This window comes from Anopheles moucheti, chromosome 3 (genome assembly GCF_943734755.1).
Source record: "Anopheles moucheti chromosome 3, idAnoMoucSN_F20_07, whole genome shotgun sequence".
NCBI classification, from domain to species: Eukaryota; Metazoa; Arthropoda; class Insecta; order Diptera; family Culicidae; genus Anopheles; species Anopheles moucheti.
This window is the reverse complement of record NC_069141.1, coordinates 2,403,935-2,424,256: the sequence shown is the minus strand read 5'-3', so window position 1 is coordinate 2,424,256 and position 20,322 is coordinate 2,403,935. Positions and strand designations below refer to the sequence as shown.

The window sequence follows — 20,322 nt, the reverse complement described above, 5'->3', positions numbered from 1 at the left end:
TGCGCGCTTGTCTGCCATTGCTACACATATAATTGTTATGACTAAGGAGAGAAACTAAAGATAACATATAGAAACAGACATGTTATTGCAGACAGACAGACAGTAGATCGAGAGCATCGGTACAATCTAAAAGCTGGGCAGCAATGCAATCAGATTGAACTAGACGAAACTTCACCAGAGAGTTTGCGGGTGTAACTCTGGTAAAGGGCCTCTGAGTCTGTTCGATACGATTGATGCTGATTCTTGTTGACCTCGACCTTGATGCAAAAGGTGTCATAAAAATTCTTTTATGTCCAAGCGATTCTTTTAAGAACGCCCAAAATCGGATGAGCGATATGAGCTCAAAGACCTTGGGTAAAGAATCAGAGCTGCGCAATTCCACGGTAATATGGATATGTCTGATGCATTATCCTTCTTAAAAATATGGATAAGTTTGTGAGAGGTGTAAAAGGATGATGCCAACCAGGAGTGTTGGATAATAAGGGGAGCAAATAAAGTTGAACAATTTTTCAAAACATAGGCAAATTTAGAGTAGTACTACAGTTATATAGTTTTAGTATAGCTCTCTATTAAATGTATTTAAAGAAAATTATCTTACAGCGTATATTGTCAGATATTCGGTTTATGTTAATCGTCAGCCGCTTGACAAAGCAACTGATACAGTTTAAAGTAAGTAAACCTGCCTGAATATCTACTAGCTTAACATTTCATCGAACTGTAAATTTTAACCTGCCTGCTTCAAAGTCATTATAATATCTTTAAAATTATTTCTTGTCAATTTTTCTCTTTTTCGAGTGAAATAAATACGAGTGCCTTCGGACACATTTCGAACACCTGTCGTTACTACTTACAAACGATAAGTTCTTTGGTTAATCCCTTCCCACACATCGTTTTTTTAGCGCGGATCAAAGATCGGACCATAGAACAGTGGCAAACCGGTAGCGTCGTGCCGGAGATAGATAAGGAACGGCGTGTTTCCGTTAAACATTCTCTGCGAACCGATACGGTCAACCAGCGCGGAGGTAGCGGCCGCACCTTCCGTACCCTCCTCATCGATCGTAAGATCCAGCTTGTGCAGGATCTGGTTCACGTACGGTTTCTCTCCCGTGGTGCCACTGCTGATCATGTTCGTAAGATCGCTCTTGGCCGGGCTGAGGATCGAGTTGAAGCCCAGCTTCTGGAACGATTGCAGCAGATCGACACTGTTTTTCAGATGCATCTTCGGCAACCGCACCATCGTCGACTGGAGCTTCATCTGTGCGATCCACGAGTCAACCATTTTGCCGGTAAGCGACGCCTGCAGACGTCTGATGGCGGTTCGGCTCGAGTTGGCCGGTTGGATGAGGTACATCGTGCTGGTATCATCTCGGTACGGCAGCCCCACGATCGACACATCCAAGACGTCACGAGGTTTGTAGAACGGCAGGCAACCGCCCATGCTCATCATCTTCACTCGAATGGACGGCCCATCAATTCCATCCGGGAAGAATGATGAGTCACGCGTCACGAGCGGTTCGAACTGGGTCTTCCACTTGGCTTTGAAGTAGAGCGCGTTTGCGATAACCACGCTGCTGCTTGGACTAAGTGGACCCTCGAGCATGTTGCGTATTTTGCCCGCCGTTACATTGCTAACCCATTTGTTGATCTTTGCTGTGGATGCACCCGAATTTTGAACATCGATCGGTTGTACCAGTGCACCATAAAGACTGCGTGCCAACGATACGTACTGCTGGCGCATCTGGAGGTCCTTCTGGTAGAAGATTCCGTTGGCTACCCGTATAATTTGGGATCTAGTTAGAAAGCAACAAATTAGTCCGGTGGAATTGGAATTTCCATACCAGTAGTCAGTCACTTACTTCGGTGCGGGAGTGGTCGGCTCATCGTCGTAGTCTTCATCCCGTGGGCAGGTTTGGCGACGCCACTGATCCCGCCGACTGTCATCCGGTTCCGCTGATACAAGATTCGCCAGCACCTTACCGTACCGCTGGTGCATTTGCTTCCAGTTCATGCTGGACGGTGTCAGGACCTTTCCAAACTCTGCGTGAGTATCTCCGGCGGATCCGAGGAACAGCAGGTTAGCCACGGTAATGATACTGATCGGTGAGAATAGCTCTGTCTTGCTATGGTGTTGCACCAGCGTGCGGCTGATGCGCATCATAAAGTCTACCACGGTTTGCGATATTTTGGAATCGTTTTCCGGAGTAAGGGATAGGCGAGTGGCTGAATAGCCGGTCGTAGGTGGTGCTGCTGGTCGCCTGGTCGTGGTCGTTATGGGGGGTGGAGTTGCGCCTTTGCTCGACGCAAATCGTCCACGAATCATAGGCGTGATTTTCGAAAAGGGCGATCGTGTATTGTATCCATTCCACTGACCGTGGACAAGTGGCACCAGAAGCAGCCATAATGTGAACGAAAGTGCTTGGAAAAGTTTCATTTTAGCTTAGAATGGAACGAAAATAAAAAAAGTAACATTAATCTACTGTCTACATTTCAAATTCCTGTCAAGTATTTTGTTTTCTATAAAGAACGAAAAAAAACAAAGCCATCACGCGGTCCTCTTCAAACAAAAGATCGGTTACGTGAGCCGATTAGCAATGCTGACTGGCGGATTATTGTATGTCATAGCCTGTGCAACTGACGCTAACGGAATGATGCGAGATCACTGGGTGCAAACAAGTTTTAAACAACCGTGGTTGGAAATACCGAAAACGACGGAAAATCCAAAACATTTCATCGTGCTCACGACTGGTTCAGTTCAGTTGGAGTTCGTAACGATTGTCGTGCCCCCTTTTATATAAAAATTAATTAAATAATACTGTCAACCAACCTCGTGATCGTGACCGTTGCACCATAACTCTTGTGCTATTTCATCATCATGTGGAAAAGTATGTTTGGATCGTCATTACTCCCGCTTTTCGTTAATTGATTGTGCGGTTTACCGATAATGAATGGTGTTGTGATCACAAACCATAATTCAAATTGTTGCGTCCATATGACAGGCAGTAGCGTCGGGCAGTTAGCATGAGTATTTCTCGTGATGTGCTGAATAATTTGCACCATTATTAGAATATACATGAGAAGTTGTGCATTTGCGTCATAACTCTAATGTCTTGAGCAGACGTTATCATTCGCAGAGTCCAATTATATATGTATTAAAGGTTGTTGCGTTTTACTTAATGAATCGATTATTTAAATCGTTAATGGTAACATTGATATTCGATCAATCTGTATATTCGTGATCACAGCCACAGAACATTTTCGATAACACCATTTTGTTTTATAAATCGATCAGGATAATTACTTCGTCTGAAATAAATGTCGTTACTGGTCAGATTCAAAGCCAGAAACTTTGATTCCTTAGAACAAACTGGCATGTTTACTAGATGTTGACAGGATTACCATCTCTCTGTGTTCGAATCCTGTGACCTTAGTGAAGTTCTAGTCTCTTTCTGCCCATCTCGTACACTATCAATAATCTTGACAGCTGTCAATTACGCTCTACTACATCCCGCTGGTAGTAATCGTGATGGCTATATCTGACTACTCAGCACAAGATAATTGTACCGATTGCTATCCGATCGAGACTCCAATTGAAACGCTTCCGGTAATCACGACACAACAACTTCACGACTCCTGCGCCGTAATCTACCGTTGGAATGGCAAGCATTGCGGCATTCGCAAAACAGTCAAACAATGTACAGTGTACATCGTGGTTATGCCATTGGCGCAACGATTGTCGCCATCTTGTTCAGCAAACAAACGTACATAGTACCTGCCAACACTGCGTTAGATCTCTCAACGGGTGACAGAGCCAGTGCAATGTGAGTGTTTTGCAAATGATTGAATTTAATTTTACTTCGCCACTGCTTACTGGCACTGGCATGTGCATCAAACGCCACAGCGAATGTAAAATGTACGATCGGGTGAACATATAGCCATAGATCAAGGAAACGTTCTCGATCGAAAACCGGTTCGCTTGTGGGCACGATCATTCCCTTCTCCTATTAAGGCATCCGTCGTGAGCGCTTCTTTGGTACAATCCCTTACCGAGGCAGAGCTTTAACAACGTCATAGCATAGAGCTATCGTTTTGAAAAGAATAGTTAGAAAGTAATGAATAAAATATATAAAGATAAATATAAAAGGGCGTACATTAAGGTAGTGTAGTAATAATAGCGCCAAATTTTCGCACACCAGTGTCGGTACCAAATCCCATCCCGTATGCTGCCGGTCCCAAACTCCTTTTTTATCCAGCTAAGTAGCTACAAAAGTCAAGGATACCCATAAATGGCAATCTTCGTGATTGCAATATCACAAATAAAAAACATCACGTGAGCATCATCGAACACGTGCAAACGTTTAACACATTTCAATAGCATTGCTAATGAAGCATCACTTTTACTTTCAACTCGTGTCACACCCTCACCGATCTCGTCCATCATGCATCATTCAGTTCTATTTACAAACCACACATATTTCAGTACTATCGGTGACGTAAGAAGCTGCCGAAACGAGGGTCCCAGGTGCGGAAAAAAAGAATGACGTTAGAGATGAACTCATCGCTTTTCTGTGTAAAAAGAACATCTGTCTTTTTTTTCGGTGAACTTATCCAAAAATTTGCCGATGTCACGCGAATGAAAGGAGTGATGTGTGTATGATATAATCATAGTACAGTTGCGGGAGGGTGAGCCAAAAATAGCTTGGCAAAAATAATGATCGTTCAACTTACTCTTCAAAATTAGCGTACGATCACCGGCAAGAATTGCGCTTCGGAACAATCTTTACCACCCATTTTATTACGATGTCAGCTATCTCCTCTGATATCTGATTAAGATGCGAAGTTATCCATCAACTGCTAATGCCTCACTTTTAAACACGATCTGTCAAGCAATAACCGGTACTGGGCGGAATAATACAATCCGCCCGCTACTTGTCTCCTTCACGTTACTTTGATATATTGAAAATAATAAAAACAAAAAACCGAGACACATGCTAATTCATGTTAAATATTCAACCGACTAGCAGCAAAACTCGTCTGAACAAACAAACCTACCCGAACGAGTGAAACGAAACACTTTAAACGAAGATCACAAACAATACGTTAACCAACATCACCGTGGTGATCGTGTAGACATCAGAGATCATCCGGACTCAGAACATACGTGAAGGTTAAGGTTTTAGCTTTCGAACAACAGCACAACAAAACGAGACGCAGAACTTCTCATCAATGGCACGTTTCGCCTTTTTTTACGATTATTACTTTGCAATTACCATCACCCGGACTTCGGGGGAGCTTGCTGGAACTGTGCATAATTTGGTTACACTTGCTGTTTGTTGCGCGTTTGGGCCGTAATTTCTATGACTTGGAAGGTAGCAAAAACACGGCAATCTTCCATGTAACGAACCGCAAAGCATCACTAATGACGTAGCCGTTGTACCTCTTTGCTTCAAGGTTTGCAGAATGAAGAATCGGTAGAAAAAATATTGCCTACTCTAAATCTATTTCAAATTGTTGTAGTTTTTGAATCCCATCAGGATCGTGGTACTTGCGCGTTGTACACACAAATCTCAATTTTAGCATTTTCCTGTTAAACATAGCAGAATATTCCAATCGCTTCCAATTATTCACGCAAATTGGTGGAGTCTGTTAAGCATAGACTTAATTCATTTCATTTTCTCTATAATGTTCCCTCCCAGATGATCACGATTAATTCGTTCGTTCTTGATCTAGGCGATACGCTTCAGCGTATACTAGATTGACGAATGACCGTCGGGAAACGATAGACATAAACCTTCACACAGTACGCTGTTGAACTGGATGAATGATTTTGCATCGTTGCACCATTTACAGTACGAACTCCTCACAAATTTAATTAACACACAATGTGCAACAGTGCGGTGCTGGAATGGCGTTAATTGTACCGGCACAAAGCACCCGACCCAACTGTGTTCATCCCACACAACTGCCGCTCCGAACAAAGCATGCCAAGGTTTTGTTTTGTTTTCCGTCGCCTACAAAACCAATTACACTGTCCGGATCAATTAAATCTAAGCAATCCTTGCTACAGAACACACTTGACACTTTACAAAGCACTGCAACTCACCATTAAAGCTCGGTCTAACTTTCCACTTCAGAGTAACTGTAGAGATAAAGCGCTTGCTTATTTATTACTAGACTCCACATGCACAACCGTCACGCTGTAGTCTACGCTCGAGACTGAATGGCTTCGACAGCCGCTGAAACAGTTTTATGCGATTCTGTTACGCAGGGCGTGCATGACTCATCGTTCGGCTACGGAACAGATGTATCGCGACGGTGTCGTGATGCCATTTTCGCGAATACGTCCCCTTGTCGATCAGCTATATCGGTCGGCTATACGCGGGAAGACGGGTGTGGTAAAAGTACAAAATTGCAAATAGGGCAAACAAATGCTGCTTCCAATCGTGGTAGTGCAAATGCGAGAACACGTGTTGCGAGGTTCGTGTTGCCTGCATGTTCGTGACCTCTCCGATTTGTCTACTGTTCTTGGAACAAATTATTGTAGACTGTTTGTCTATGCGATATCCTTCTTCTGACCTCCCGAAGTAGTAATCCTTGACAGGAACAGTTCCGTTCAATATTCGCACAAGAGTTTGGAAAATCCAAAGTACCGGTGAGGCGGGACAGACAGTTAAGCTCAGATGCGATTGATCTGGGCCAGATGGATGGATGAACTCCGCGGAGGTCATGGATCCCAAGTTGCAAAGCGTTGTGGAAGTCGCGTGAAGTTTACTGACAGTATACATCCTTCATCTTTCTCAGTCAATGCTTATGAATGTCTCGATTCGAGTGGCATATCTAAAGTGTTATAATGCCATATGAATAATCCAAAACATATCACTGAACAGTTAACGAATTTTTCTACCTATAGACATTCGAACTATTCTAAAACAAATTGAAATACTCAAATATTTTTAGTTAGCATAATTTAGTTCTAATTTGCAAGGTAAATTAAATAACCCAGACAGCTTTCGTGATTTCTTCTCTCATTTGATATGATTTGTAATGTTTATAAGCTTCTCAGATACAAACTGCTCCACCAAAGAAGCAAACAAAAATCGCTTTTAAAGAATACTTAATAAGCCTTCTAGAAATATGCCGTCAAGCCTTATGGAGCGATCCTGCTCCAGCTGATCAGATCCTTAGCTGACGCCATCTAAGCTGTGTTTTATAAGCTTTTGAGGCGTTTTGACCTAGAAGACTTTGGATTTCATCTTCTGATTGATGTTTGCCCTAAAACATTCTGTCCAACGATTCATGTGAAGGATCTTCGTTAAAACGACACAAGTCGAACACTCGAAAGTAATTTTTAAATATCGATTCTTTAGGGAGATTGACTGATGGTCAGATGTGACTGGTCTAGACAAATACTTTCACAAAACAAAGTCCATCTAGTCAAGGTACTTCTTCACTGTTTATACGATTGCTTCAACTTCCAAGGAGAACGCAGAGATCGCTTTGCTTCCGATCTTCTTATTGAGATTCTGCTTCACTTTACAATGATTACGGTTGAATACATCACGGCGTTCCATGTTATGGTGGCCAGAACAAAACTACTATTTGGCGCGTTGACCTTTGCTAAGATAGATGAAAGCATAAAAGAAACCAGACTGACCAGATAGGGCGAATAAGAAGATTTTTGGTGTTGCTGTGACGCATGCAGAATGAACAAAACCTCCAAATCAGATATCATTAAGAAACACCACCACCACCTGGGATATCGTTGAAATTAAAAATATAAGCATCAAAGCAAACGACTACACCTACTCTTGCCATTTGGAATCATTATTTGATGCTGTTTTCGCCCTTCTATTGTGTTTCATATGGTAATAAAATCCAATGAAGTTTGCTGCCAATGAGTAAGACGTTATGTGAACAGTGTCAAATATATCATTGAGAACCGTTGAGTTGAGTAACCGGGTGCATCATGTAGAAGGAATTGTAAGCATTGTATTTGCATTGATAAGGCTACTGCGACACCAGGTCGCTATTGGTCACGTTCGTTTGTGCAACATTGGAAAGATAACGCAATTATCTGCTGACGCGCTCCCCTACGTCACCGAAGTGTCAATCTCCAGAACCGTTTCCTCCGTCTTGGCTGCTTGCCCAAAAAGCAGATGTTTGTACCATTCATAAAGTTGTACGTTGCTACATAACGGGCAGGCGTAAGATAAGATTCAAATGTGCAAACTCATCAGCCACGCTCATGCATAATTCTGAGAAGTTTACTCAGCATACACCATATCAGTAGCCGCTCTAAATTGAGTGGCAAATTTTTATGCCAAACCGTATCCAGAATGAATGGATATCTTTCATTGAAGCATGTCATACCGTGAGCAAACACCATAATCACCGGAAACGAATTTGGATTTTGCGGTCCGACGATTTTCTAAGGAAACCTTTACAATCGGGATAATTTCATGATAGTTCTGTTATGAAAAGTACTATATGCTCTCATACTTACTGTCAAAATATAGTGGACATTGGCGATTGGCCGGCTGCATCATGCGCAATGTGTTTACGTCACACTGACACTAGCGCTCTATGGTGCGCTTAACCTTAAGTAATCGTTTACGAGCACTTGCTATTTAAAAGGCCATAAACACGTCTATATCTAACGGATGTTAATTAGAACTTTGACACCAAACTGATGGTGATAGTAATTTTATTGGTCACAAATTAGACTGTTGTAATGAATAATGCTATTAAAAACTCTAATGGGGTGATGAAGTATTTTTAGCACACTATTATAGTAATCATCATCATGGGTTTCCTCCCGGAAATGCAGTACCCGCACATTCATTTGCGAACGTCATCTGCGAAGGCGTGCGGCATGAACTGTTTGTTTGAAGCTATCCCGATGCATTGAAACAGATGGTGAAGAAGGAAAATCCGAAAAGCATGCCACATTCATCAACCTTCCGGTATCATCCCTTCATTTGCATCTCCAAATAAAACACGGACGGCGTCTCAACCGAACGATCTGATCCTAATACTCGTTCAACCCTTACCTGACTAATCCCATTGATGACGGATGTTCCAAGTTATGACGACATCGGCCATCGACAGCACAGAACACACGAAGTGAAGTAAATCCACGAGCACGACGGCACGCCTGCCATGGTTTCGGTGGACTTTGCCGGCACTGGAAGATCAATAGAATCGGATAAGGTGCGCGCATCACCGAACGAACTGAGTCACGGTAACTCAGGGAAGCTCAGCGAATAGTTTCCCGCTTTGGACTCTGTACCGACACTGGCGCACCGGCATAAGGTGTCGCCTGCAATTATGGTTTTGCAAGTCACAATTGGGGGGAACAATTGGTTCGCTGGGTTTGCAAAATCATTTGCATTTAATTTGTACCAACCGTTGCGCACGATTCACCAATGCGATTTTACTATAGCCATGTGTCACAGCAGGAAGCGTAGGTTGCATGTACCACGATGCACGATGAAAAATTAATATTTTGTACACATTCTGCTAGCTAATGCTATTGTAGTATATTTTTCATTCCTTCCAACTAAGGATTTAATTTGTTAGGTATTTCCATCAGTTTTCAACAACATCGTGAAGCGACCGTGGCCGCTACGACGCGGCCACTACGAGACACGACATAGGGCGACTGCACACGAACGAGCGATTGGGAGGCAAGCGATAAGGCGGCTGGGATAGAGATCGAGGCACAACGATTATTCTGGTGATAGCATAGCATGCGTGTAGAGGGATATTAGAAAGTAAAATAAAAGAGGAATTGTTGTTATAGCTTTTAGTTGGTGTTATGGAAATTAAATAGTTGCAATGTATAATATTCAATCGCTCCAACTCTTTTTTTTACTAAGCGAAGAAAGCTAGGTGCAATATGTTTCCAAAATTACTAAACAAGCACGTTCAACCTGTTTCTCATGTAGCAGAACACCCCAATACAATGTTTCTTCACTATGCGCCAAAATGTATGCAATGTGGTGTATATTCATGTGTTTCTGCATTCAGGCACAATCTGCCACAGTGGTTGAAGTTGATACAATGAGCTATACTGATATAAAGCTTTTTCTTAATAAAAAAAGACTAGTTAAATATGTTTAAGCAACATATTTGTAAAACACTTTTTAACAATATTTTAATGCAGTGTTTTGCATAATAAATCTTTCGAGAAGTATCACTCACTCGAATCTAAGGAGTGAGGAGTTATTCAATCAGGTTATTCAAATTCCTCACTCTTCTTGAGGCATATTGAGTAATTTTTTAATCTTTGAGGATTCATAAATCTTTGAAATATAAATTCATATGCATTCATTCAGTTCAAGGATTCATTTAGATTCGTCAATTTAGGTCGAGATTCGTCCTAATCCAACCCAATCTTAACTGAATCTATCGGTGTCTTTTCATTAAAATATGGAAGAACAATAAAACATCATTCGGTGCAGAGGAACGCAATGTCATTATCACTAGAAATACCCAATGCCCATCCAAAAGCGCTTGGTTAATCACTGAACGCCATAAAAAACCCGCAATGCATATGCACTGTCCCAAAGCGCAGATAACGCACCTACCAGACGGGTTCTTCCCAATAAGGTAACTTACTCGGTTTGATTACGGGTAGAACGTTGTGTTTTGGTACTTCGCGATACTCTGTTAAGCCGTACTGTCATCTAGCCAAAAACAAGATACGTGCGTGTCAACGTACAATATCACATACCTCGATGTATAATATATTTTATTGACTTATTTTTTAATTAAACTAGAATTTTGAAATTGCACGTCATTGCATTTGTTAGAGAAAACGATTATCTTCCTGCTTTGCCGCTTGATGCACATCAAAGGAGTCATCAAAGGAATAGGTTGAGTTACTTCCGCCTCGTACCTTCTCGTACGCCAACAGTTCGCCTAGGGCGTTGGGTCGTAGATCGTACCGTAGAACAGTGGTAGCCGCGTAGCGTCATGGCCGATCAGCAGCAGGAACGGTGCGTCGATCCGCAGATGAACGGATGGTAGCGCCCGGAAGATGGTGGACGACGTGATCGCACCACCCTCCGTACCCTTCTCGTTGACGTCGAGCTCAACCCGGTGGATGAACTCGCTCACGTGCAGGAGTGAACCGGGCACTCGTTCACGGGCCGACTCTCCTGCCGCAGCGTTAATGTTGTTCATCCCTGTACCGCGCCGTATGTCAGCCGCCGGTTGCACATTGTACTCCTCGTTGGGGAAAACGACCGACGTGGGATCTGCCGGTGCACCCGTTTCACTGAAGCGTGTCGCGAACTGCAGGACCGGCCGCGGCATCGCAACCATACCGGACAGATCGCTTTGGCCGCGCTTGAAGATCGTTTGCAACCCTAGCTGCTGCAGCACCTCGCGCAGATTGATCGTGTTGGTGATCTGCATCTTCGGCATCTGCAGGTACATCTTGCGCTGGGTCATCTTTGACACCAGCTCACCAATTATGAGCGGCGTAAGACGGCGCTGGAACTCCAGCATGGTCCGGCGGGTTGAGTTGTTCGGCATGATGATGTACATTGCCGTTTTGTTGCCCTGGTACGAGAGACCTACGATCTTCGCATCGTATTCACGCGCGTCGTAGTAGGGGTAGCAGCCGACGGTGGACATTGTCGGTACCTGTTTTGACTCTCTCCCGTGACCATCCGGATAGAACGGTTTGAGCTCGGTTGCTTGCCGCTCGAACGGTTCCGACCACAGTGCCTTGAAGTAGAGCGCACTGGCCACAATCATTTCCGCTTCCGCCGCCACGGATTCGGACAGGATGTCCCGGATCTTGCCCTCCGTGCTGCGATGTGCCCACGCATTGATGAAGGCGGCCGCCCGTGCAGGATTGGTGGCGAATGGAACGTTGGCCGCCGTGCTGCTGTAGTACCGATTGGAGTAGTACGTGAAGCTGGCGTTCAGCGGGAATCCCTCCTGCACGAACACCGCGTTCGTCACGCGTATGATGTCCTTCGCGGGTGGAAATTCTGCCGCTGCTGCCGCTGCCTCCTCTTCGTCATCGTCGTCGTAGCAGGGGTTTGCGGTGCGCCAGCGTGGCGGCGTACGGTCGAACTCGGTCTTGGCCAAATCCTTCAACATCTGCCCGTACAGCTCATGGATGTTGTCCAGGTGGTTCCGGTACTGCTGGAAGCCGAGCACCTGTATCAGCTCGTTCTTCGTTTCCTGCTCGGCACCGATTAACATCAGCGATAGCGCACAGACGATACTGACCGGCGAAAAGACGGCCGCCTTGTTTTGCTGCCCGAGAATACTGCCGATCACCCGTGCCAGTTCGGTTACTGCTGCCGCGGCCGGATTGTAGCTGAATGTCTGGCCGCCAACGAATGCAGCTTGGAGTGATGCCGTTGCCGGTACCGGGGCGGGATCAGCAAAGGACGATCGTCGATTTACGGGTCCGATTTGTTGTCGAAATTTTTGCTGCTGTCCTATCACTGCTGGAACTAGCGTAACACACACCAACAGCAGCAGAAGCATCACTCTGTCGTCCCGTTTGCGCATCTTCCCTACCCGGCGACAAGCCGTCGACACTGAAACCACCAAGAACCGGTAACGGCACGACTGTGATCCCGATAGGAAACGCGTCGTATTACGCTTACTCTTCACACGCCGTCTGCTGATCACGTCGTCTGCTACGAGCGATCTACACCACCACCACTTAACTGATGCGACGGCACCCGGTAGTACAGCTTTTATAACGAATCACTGAGATTAAGCACCTTTGCACGAACAAGAAACCGGAATCCCCACCAGTTCCAGAATATTGAGAGAGGGAGAGCGAGATAGCGAGGAAGTCCACTTGCATACGTCTCTTTATGTGGAGCTATGGAATGTTTTCTTTCCTAACAAAAAATGTTTCTTAATATAAAGCATGCCCCACGATCGCTTTCCAAAAGATCACAACACAACACAGTAGGAGCCGCTATCTCCCATAAGCTATACGCACAAACTAGCTAGAATCCTGTGAGGTTTACGCGTCTACTACTGGATAAGCACTTCACCACGATCGGTCCGGAACGCACGACGTTCGGAGTACGATTGACGACGCGAACGACGAACCACTGCTGCTGCTGTGATCAGTGGAGATAATGTTGTCGTTGCAGCTACACCGCTTCTGCCTGCTGATCGGTCGGGACTGTCGGCCACACTGGCAGAGTTGTTTAATTTACATATTCGCACCCCGAACTATGTGAGACGTACTTCACCCACACATCCACACACCACCACACGCACACTAACCAACGGAGTGCAGAGAGCGTTGTATGCGTGCCCATCGGGAGAAAACAACGATCGCGATCGCGACCACTGGGGACAGGTTTTGCCCGCTGACTCAAAATAACCCGCCCAAGTGTCGCACAGATATCATTAATATCCGACGAACGGATGAAGCGCGTCGTCTTGTTTTGACGTTACAGTTGTAGTGCGATTTTTATGCGTACCGGACAACGTGTCTGGTGTGGAAAGTACCGACAACTTGTTTCGGAAAGGTTTGGGAAAACCCCGAAACTGCTTACTGTTGTCACCCCGCTATGTTCGAGCGAGTTCCAATATCTTGTCTTTCCTTCCTGTTTGGTTCGAATCGAGGGAAGCATTTTATGACGATTGACACCGGGTGACTAATTGTTGTTTGTGGTTGCGTTCGCTACAACTGGAATTCAATGCCCAAAATGGCAACGCATAAACCGGTCGGTGGACGATAACCATGCACATTCTGGCAACACTGCAATTATTTTAACAACACTGCATAAAAGATCCCGGTTGCATTTGGAAATAAGCGAGCCGTGCCATAAGAAACATTCATTTCAGTTAACTTTTCAGAGATGATTTCATCACGCTGCTGGAATTCACTTCTGTCGGATAAACCTGTTTCAGATTCATGAATCTGAAAGAATATTTGAACTGAATTTATGAAATTGATTCTTTATTCCAAAGATTCAAGCATCATCCAAGATTAAGACCTTCAAGAAGCTAACCGCAATGGACATCGGTTGTCAAAGATACCATTGTACAGAATTCCACATAGTTTTACAGAAGAATTTCCTTGTACAAACAATGACAATTAAAGATTATTGTAACATACGCTTGGCCACAATTAAAAGATGAAGACCTGCTCACAGTAAGCTAAATGCCAATTAATACAAATACAAAATACAACATACGAAATACAATTTACTAAACTTTTCTATCGGTAACCAACTTCGATTCTATCTTGGCAGCCCATTTCAATTCAAGCGTTAGCAATATATCCCGACGCCGTATCTCTTCTGGCCATCTGGAGCACCAGGCGTCTCCATATGCAAGAACTGCCTAGTAATACGATATAAGTATCTTTTAATGGTATTTTTCTGCAAATTTTCCCTACGATAAAAGAGTGATTCATGCACATCAAAACATATTTAGAAATGTCAGTGTGCAAATAAAAATAATTTTGAGTTAAGATTTCTAAAGAAGGAACACCAGCATCGATGTAATTTATTAAAGAATGATCTAACTTTGAAAACTTCATCTGATTAGGACAATATTATATAAGAACCTCTCTTTATTTTTGTATCCATTATAGATTATAGCATACCGCTTATCTAACGGCTAAGACAAGACCTAGACATACGTGAAGATAAAATTAATTGCATCTGTTACTATCAATGACTTTAAATTACCCGTAGGCAGTATAGCATTACAATACATCACCATAACCGTCTAATTACGTTATTGTTTGCATTATTGGAATGGTTTCACTGTGAGTCAACGTTATCTGTTTGCTACGCGTATCAAATCGGAACACGAATCGAACCGATGCGTGTATACGTGAGTACGCTTACAACGGCAATAAGATTAAGCGTACATCTCAAAGAAGATTAATTCCAGCCGCATTCCGTCAGCAGCGGTTAGTTAAAGTTAGTAAAGATCCAACACGTAAAGATCTCTGGTGCGGATGACATACGACGTCAAATACGGCCACTTCACACGTAATAACCTGTTTTTATATTGCCCATATTGCAAACTCAATGCCAACAACTGGGAAGCTTACGAAGGTGACCAAATGTGACAAATTAACCGGTTGTGCGTGAAACAGGCAAGGAAATGTGCATTGAAAACATTAAATTCACTAAAGTATTTTACATACCCCTTATAAATAAAACAGGTGACGTTTAACGTTATTATTTTAAAGAAATATTTACTTCCTGTTTGAAAAAAGGATTTCGCCAACGGTCAATAGTCTGTCCTTCAAAATTAATTTCAACAAACATATTTGGAGCATGGAAGTGATAAGGAGCACCACCGAATTGAATTACGACTACCTCGCTATTCGAATGGACATAAAGTCTTTAATACATTGCATACAGAATGTAAATTTAAATTGATTTCACCAATTGTCGCATCACCGTGCATGTAATTTAAGCAAGAAAAACTAGTCGAAAATAGCGCAAGCGATCATAATTCGGTTGTACGGGCCGTTAAGAATAGAATTTCTTCTAGCAAATTCTAAGCTTCACAAAAAAAAACCCAAAATTTCCAGAACAACTGGATGGAACACGATCCGCTGGACTTTCCGGTTTAATTAACACACAGCCAAAGCTTCTTCCTTTGCTTTCAACCTTTATCACACCAGGTGTAGTCCAGGTTTTAGAAGATTCCAAGTCGAGGCAAAAAACCAGCAACAATCGGTGTTGTCAAACTTGTTTCTGCTTTGCTTTCGAGCTTCTTCATTTCACGGCCATCTTCTTGCCGAAGCAACAGAAACGTTTCCGAACGCGCAAACCCCGCACAACACAAATGCGTCGAAGAAAGCGTCAGCGGTTGTAGCGGAAGCGTCAGCGAGAGAAAGATCGTGGCCACGATTATGAAGCAGAGAGGGTGAGACAGCGATCATATATTCAAGGTAAAATCACACGCAGTGTAATGTAAAGCGAGCGGCACGGAAAGGCGTAACGGTGGATCGAAACCGGCAATAGGGACGGCAACAAACAGGGAGAACAGACCGGGAAGTCGTCCGCAAGGCTTGTCCGGTGGAGGTTGGTGAGATGTTTTAAAAACATGCGTTTTACACCCATCCCATCAGTCGCATGAGCAAAGCTCGTTGGGACAGTTCAGCTGCTTGATCCGTGTGTGTCAGTCGATCCAGCACTGGGCGCGTATTACAGGGGAGTTCCCAACTGTGGTGTGTTCTACCCCTCGGCGTGCCTAGCTGTCTGCGTGTGGCAGACTGTCCTCCGATTGTTGTAGACGTGAAACAGTGGAACAATTAGCAGGGCACGGTGTCGCGACATTCTTTGCCTACGGATTGAAAATATTTCCTCAGTAGTGGTAGCTGCAGCGTAACGGCGTGACTCGTGTGTGGTGCATCCAAACATTTGCTATGCATTAAAGACACGATCAAACGCACACATATGCTTAACGATGGTAAATAACGCTTAACAACCGCACAACAACACATTCATCCACGGTAGAAGCTCTGAGGGCGTGAGTGTATTATAAAAGTCGCTGGATCTCCGTACAGCGTGCTCAAACTGCTTCCGGTCGCACGCCCGATCTGCTGGATAACTGATCTTGGCGTAACGCATCAACCAACATGCAGACTTCTACAACAATCCTTTCCGTTACGCTGCTGATTGCCACCATCTGCCAGATAGTAGTAGCACGTAAGTTCTTTGCAATTGAATGCCGTATCCAATTGAGGAGTTTTTGTTAACAAGCGAGTTCGTATCCTACAGAGTTCAACCAATGCACCGGTAGTGATAGATGCATCAACATTAACGAATGTGCCCGATTTGGTCCACACTTTAACGAACCTTCCAAATGGTCCGATAGCATCAGAAATGAATTCCGGGCGAAGGTCTGTCAACGAGAAAAGTCCAGTAGTGGAAATGTGAGTATATTGTTTCAATTGGAACAAATTGGGCGCTAGAATCAAAGTGATCTCATTCGTGCAGATATACAAGGTGTGCTGTCAAAAATCAGTAACCTACAACAGTAACCGCAAGCGAGGTCTGGAGGTGCTCGATCTGGAAGGTTGCGGAGCATACTCTGAAGATAGGATCGCCTTCGGCCAGGATGCCAAACTATTCCAGTATCCTTGGATGGCGCTCCTAAAACCCAAGATTGGTAGCTTCCTCTGTGGCGGTACGCTGATCAACGAGCGTTACGTACTGTCGGCGGCACACTGTCTCAAGCACACCGATATGTAGGTATCAATAATGTTACTGAAGGAGCATCTACAACAACTTCTGATATCTTTCTCTTGTGATCGTTAGTGCGATAGTTCGTTTGGGCGAGTTTGATCTGAGAAACACAACCGATTGTGACAAACGCGGTGAGTTGTGCGCACCGCCACCGCAAGACATTTCGGTCGAACGAATAATCGTGCACGAAAATTACAGCGCGCGTCGAAAGGTGAACGACATTGGATTGATCCGTTTGGCTCGAGCAGCATCCTTCAATGATAGTTAGTATTATGATTTAATTTTATAAATTTCTCCCCACGCTTACTCGCTACCTTTCTAACTGTTGCTTTCCTTCTCCACAGATGTATCACCAATCTGTTTACCCGTATCCCCAGTAATGCGTACCACACTGAAATTCTATTTCGTTGCCGGTTGGGGAGCTACAGAATCCGCTCCATTCTCGGACAAGCTTCAGTTCACCAAGCTGAGTTTGCTGGCAAACGACGAGTGCGAACGGCAACTGTTAATTGTGGATCCGTACACAAAGTTAAACGACAATCAGATTTGTGCGATCGGTACGAAGCTGAGCGATAACTGTGTCGGTGATTCGGGTGGACCGCTCAAATCGATCAGCGTCAACGCACGCTACGTCCAGTACGGTTTAGTGTCGTTCGGGTTGCCAACATGTGGCAAGCAAAGTGCACCAGGTGTTTATACTAGGGTGGAAAGCTACATCAACTGGATATTGGATAACCTGGAGGAATGAAAACTGGATGAAGGACGAAACATTGAGCAGGCTCAACAAACATACCTTTCCATCGCAACACCGTACGATTCGACGACGTGCGTGTTGGCTCAATCATAGTGGATATGATGTTCATAACAAACATATGTAAAAAATAAAATATTACCATGAATAGGAAGCGAGATGATACGAATGTTGTTACTTACAGTATGATCACAGGATCGCTTCCATGCGGTTTGAAATTATTTATTAAAAATCAAACAAGCTGTGGATATTGGGAAACGGATGACAGTTAATATAAATCATGTCGCGTGAAGGCGCTTTTATTAGCAAAATAAAAGAACATTAAAGTCTTTCGGTAAGTATTATATTAGCAAATTCATGAAACTTTGGAAATTTAAAAGTATCATGGGAAGCATGAGCCATTCTTTTAGCATTTTCACTCATTGTTGCTATGTGTTCCAAGCGGTTTTCCATTATTAAACACCGTTGACATTGTGAATTACCACTAAACACCATCATTCGTTACTTTGTGAATCGTTGACAAATAGGTTGTTCCCCGGTTGGGTGTGTCCCCTTATTCTTAACGGTGTTCTGCACGAAAGGGAATCACTTTCTTACTGAAGATGGCTTGTTGTATGAATCAGCGTGTGCAGCGTGGGGTTACATGTCCCGGGTACGCAATGAGTAATGGTTACAACATTTCAGTAATCGAATGGGAGGAAGTTTTCTTACGTTCTTCAGAACTATAAAGCATGAAGAAACGTACACAAAAGACTTAAAAAATGATGAGTAAAATTAATGAGCGCCAAAAGTAGTGCCAACAATGTTATAGATATGTGACTTGATGGCGTCGGGAAGTAAAGTGGGAAGGTCTGTATTGAGTTTCGTTCGCCGGATAAACCCCACTCAATAAGGAAAATTAACACAACTAGAAAATCCAACGAGTATAGTTGGCTTGCAAGATAAATTGCAAAGATAACTTAGAACTTAAATCGTGTTGCTTGTATTACGATGAAGATGTTCATGCCAATGTTTCTTTTCGTTTGAATTCATCCATTTCGGTCAAGTTATTGCGTATTGCTGTGAAGCAGCGATCATATTCAAACACAAAAGTACAATACCGCCCAGTGTCCTATTAAGCATTCGGTACAGAAAGGCGTAACGGTCGACCAAAATTGAGAAAACTATGACAAGAAACAGAGGGAACGCACCTCCGTAAGATTAGACGATTTTTGAGACGCTTTAAACACATACGTTTCACATACAACCCATCAGTCGAATGAGTAGAGCTCGGTGAGAAAGTTCGTGTGCCTGGTCCGTGTGTTGGTTGTGTTGGTCCAAAACATGGCACGAATTGGGGTCTGATAAGGAAGTTTACACTTACTGTGGATTTGCCCTACAGCTTCTTTCGATCGGATTGGACAACGAGATAAAGCATCAGGCAAGCACGGTGTCGTAACATTCTCCTCGATTGTGAGGTCGACATACGGATTGAAAATATTTCTTCAGAATTGGTGAACCCTTTGTCTTTGAAAGCCTTTTTGTCGTACTTGTTGTTCTTCCTTTTCTGCCTGCCTGATTTTGGGGAATAACGAAAAGGATTTCCCAAACCAGACTGATATTCCCGAAAGATGCATTAATATGTTATGAATGAAGTGTGCCGCTCGAGCGTACCTGTTCTGTGACAAGACGCATTCTTCGATGCAGCACATAAACGACAATGATATTATCATCGACGGCACTGTCACCATGCTTTGATGATGGCTCGTTGTTTCTCTTATATACTCCAAAACGATAGAAGGACCATATGATCTGCACGATGTTCTCTTTTACTCTTAATGGTGACTTTTTTGTATATCCCTTACTGACTTATACAGATATGCCCCGTATAAAGACTCCTTGATTCGGTTCTTTGGTTTGGATGGGCCTTGCTATGTCAACCCATTGATCTAATGAATCCTCCAATGACTGAATGAAAAAATCTCCTGGAAACCCAGGCGAGGCGCATTATATGTTTAAAGAGCTCAAAAGGGGCTCGTCGTGGTAGAGAACCAACCAAAATCATTGAGGTTCCATACCAAACATATGACGTTAATATTCTATTTTTCAGACACCAGACTTGGAAATTACTGATAAGATTGAAAATGATCTTTGGTATATAAAGGATAGTTACTTTCTTTACGATTATGAACGATCAATCAGATCGTTCAACCAGACTGATCGCTATACAGCTTGATGAAGCAGTATGAGGAATTATGTTTCGACACACTGTACTATATCCGCATTACAACTGATATATGAATATTTCTGACATAGGATAATACTCAAGTTTCTTTGCCAGTCACAAACAGTCATGGTAGACATGGTTTTAAAACGTCA

General features: G+C 43.5%; 2 protein-coding genes across 2 annotated transcripts; one reads left to right on the top strand and one right to left on the bottom strand.

The window, feature by feature from the left end:
• Positions 1-18: 18 nt before the first annotated feature.
• LOC128305766 (uncharacterized) lies at positions 19-13,129 on the bottom strand. The gene is made up of 4 exons (XM_053043364.1): positions 10,928-13,129; positions 3,299-3,303; positions 1,857-2,436; positions 19-1,790 (listed from the first exon to the last, which is right to left on the bottom strand). Exons 1-4 carry the CDS (start codon positions 12,532-12,534, stop codon positions 896-898), a joined length of 3,087 nt encoding a protein of 1,028 aa, XP_052899324.1. The 5' UTR covers positions 12,535-13,129; the 3' UTR covers positions 19-895.
• Positions 13,130-16,170: 3,041 nt separating this feature from the next.
• On the top strand, positions 16,171-18,013 carry LOC128300693 (phenoloxidase-activating factor 3-like). Its single transcript, XM_053036850.1, has 5 exons — positions 16,171-16,673; positions 16,746-16,900; positions 16,965-17,215; positions 17,286-17,476; positions 17,558-18,013. The coding sequence occupies exons 1-5, from the start codon at positions 16,604-16,606 to the stop codon at positions 17,959-17,961; spliced, it is 1,071 nt and encodes a 356-aa protein (XP_052892810.1). The 5' UTR covers positions 16,171-16,603; the 3' UTR covers positions 17,962-18,013.
• The last annotated feature ends 2,309 nt before the right edge of the window (positions 18,014-20,322 follow it).

Coding starts and splice junctions, on each gene's coding strand:
- LOC128300693 (XM_053036850.1), top strand. CDS start 16,604: ATGCAGACTTCTACAACAATCCTTTCCGTTACGCTGCTGATTGCCACC. Junction 16,674..16,745: donor CTGCCAGATAGTAGTAGCAC/GTAAGTTCTTTG, acceptor CGTATCCTACAG/AGTTCAACCAATGCACCGGT. Junction 16,901..16,964: donor AAAAGTCCAGTAGTGGAAAT/GTGAGTATATTG, acceptor TCATTCGTGCAG/ATATACAAGGTGTGCTGTCA.
- LOC128305766 (XM_053043364.1), bottom strand. CDS start 12,534: ATGCGCAAACGGGACGACAGAGTGATGCTTCTGCTGCTGTTGGTGTGT. Junction 1,791..1,856: donor CCGACCACTCCCGCACCGAA/GTAAGTGACTGA, acceptor CTTTCTAACTAG/ATCCCAAATTATACGGGTAG.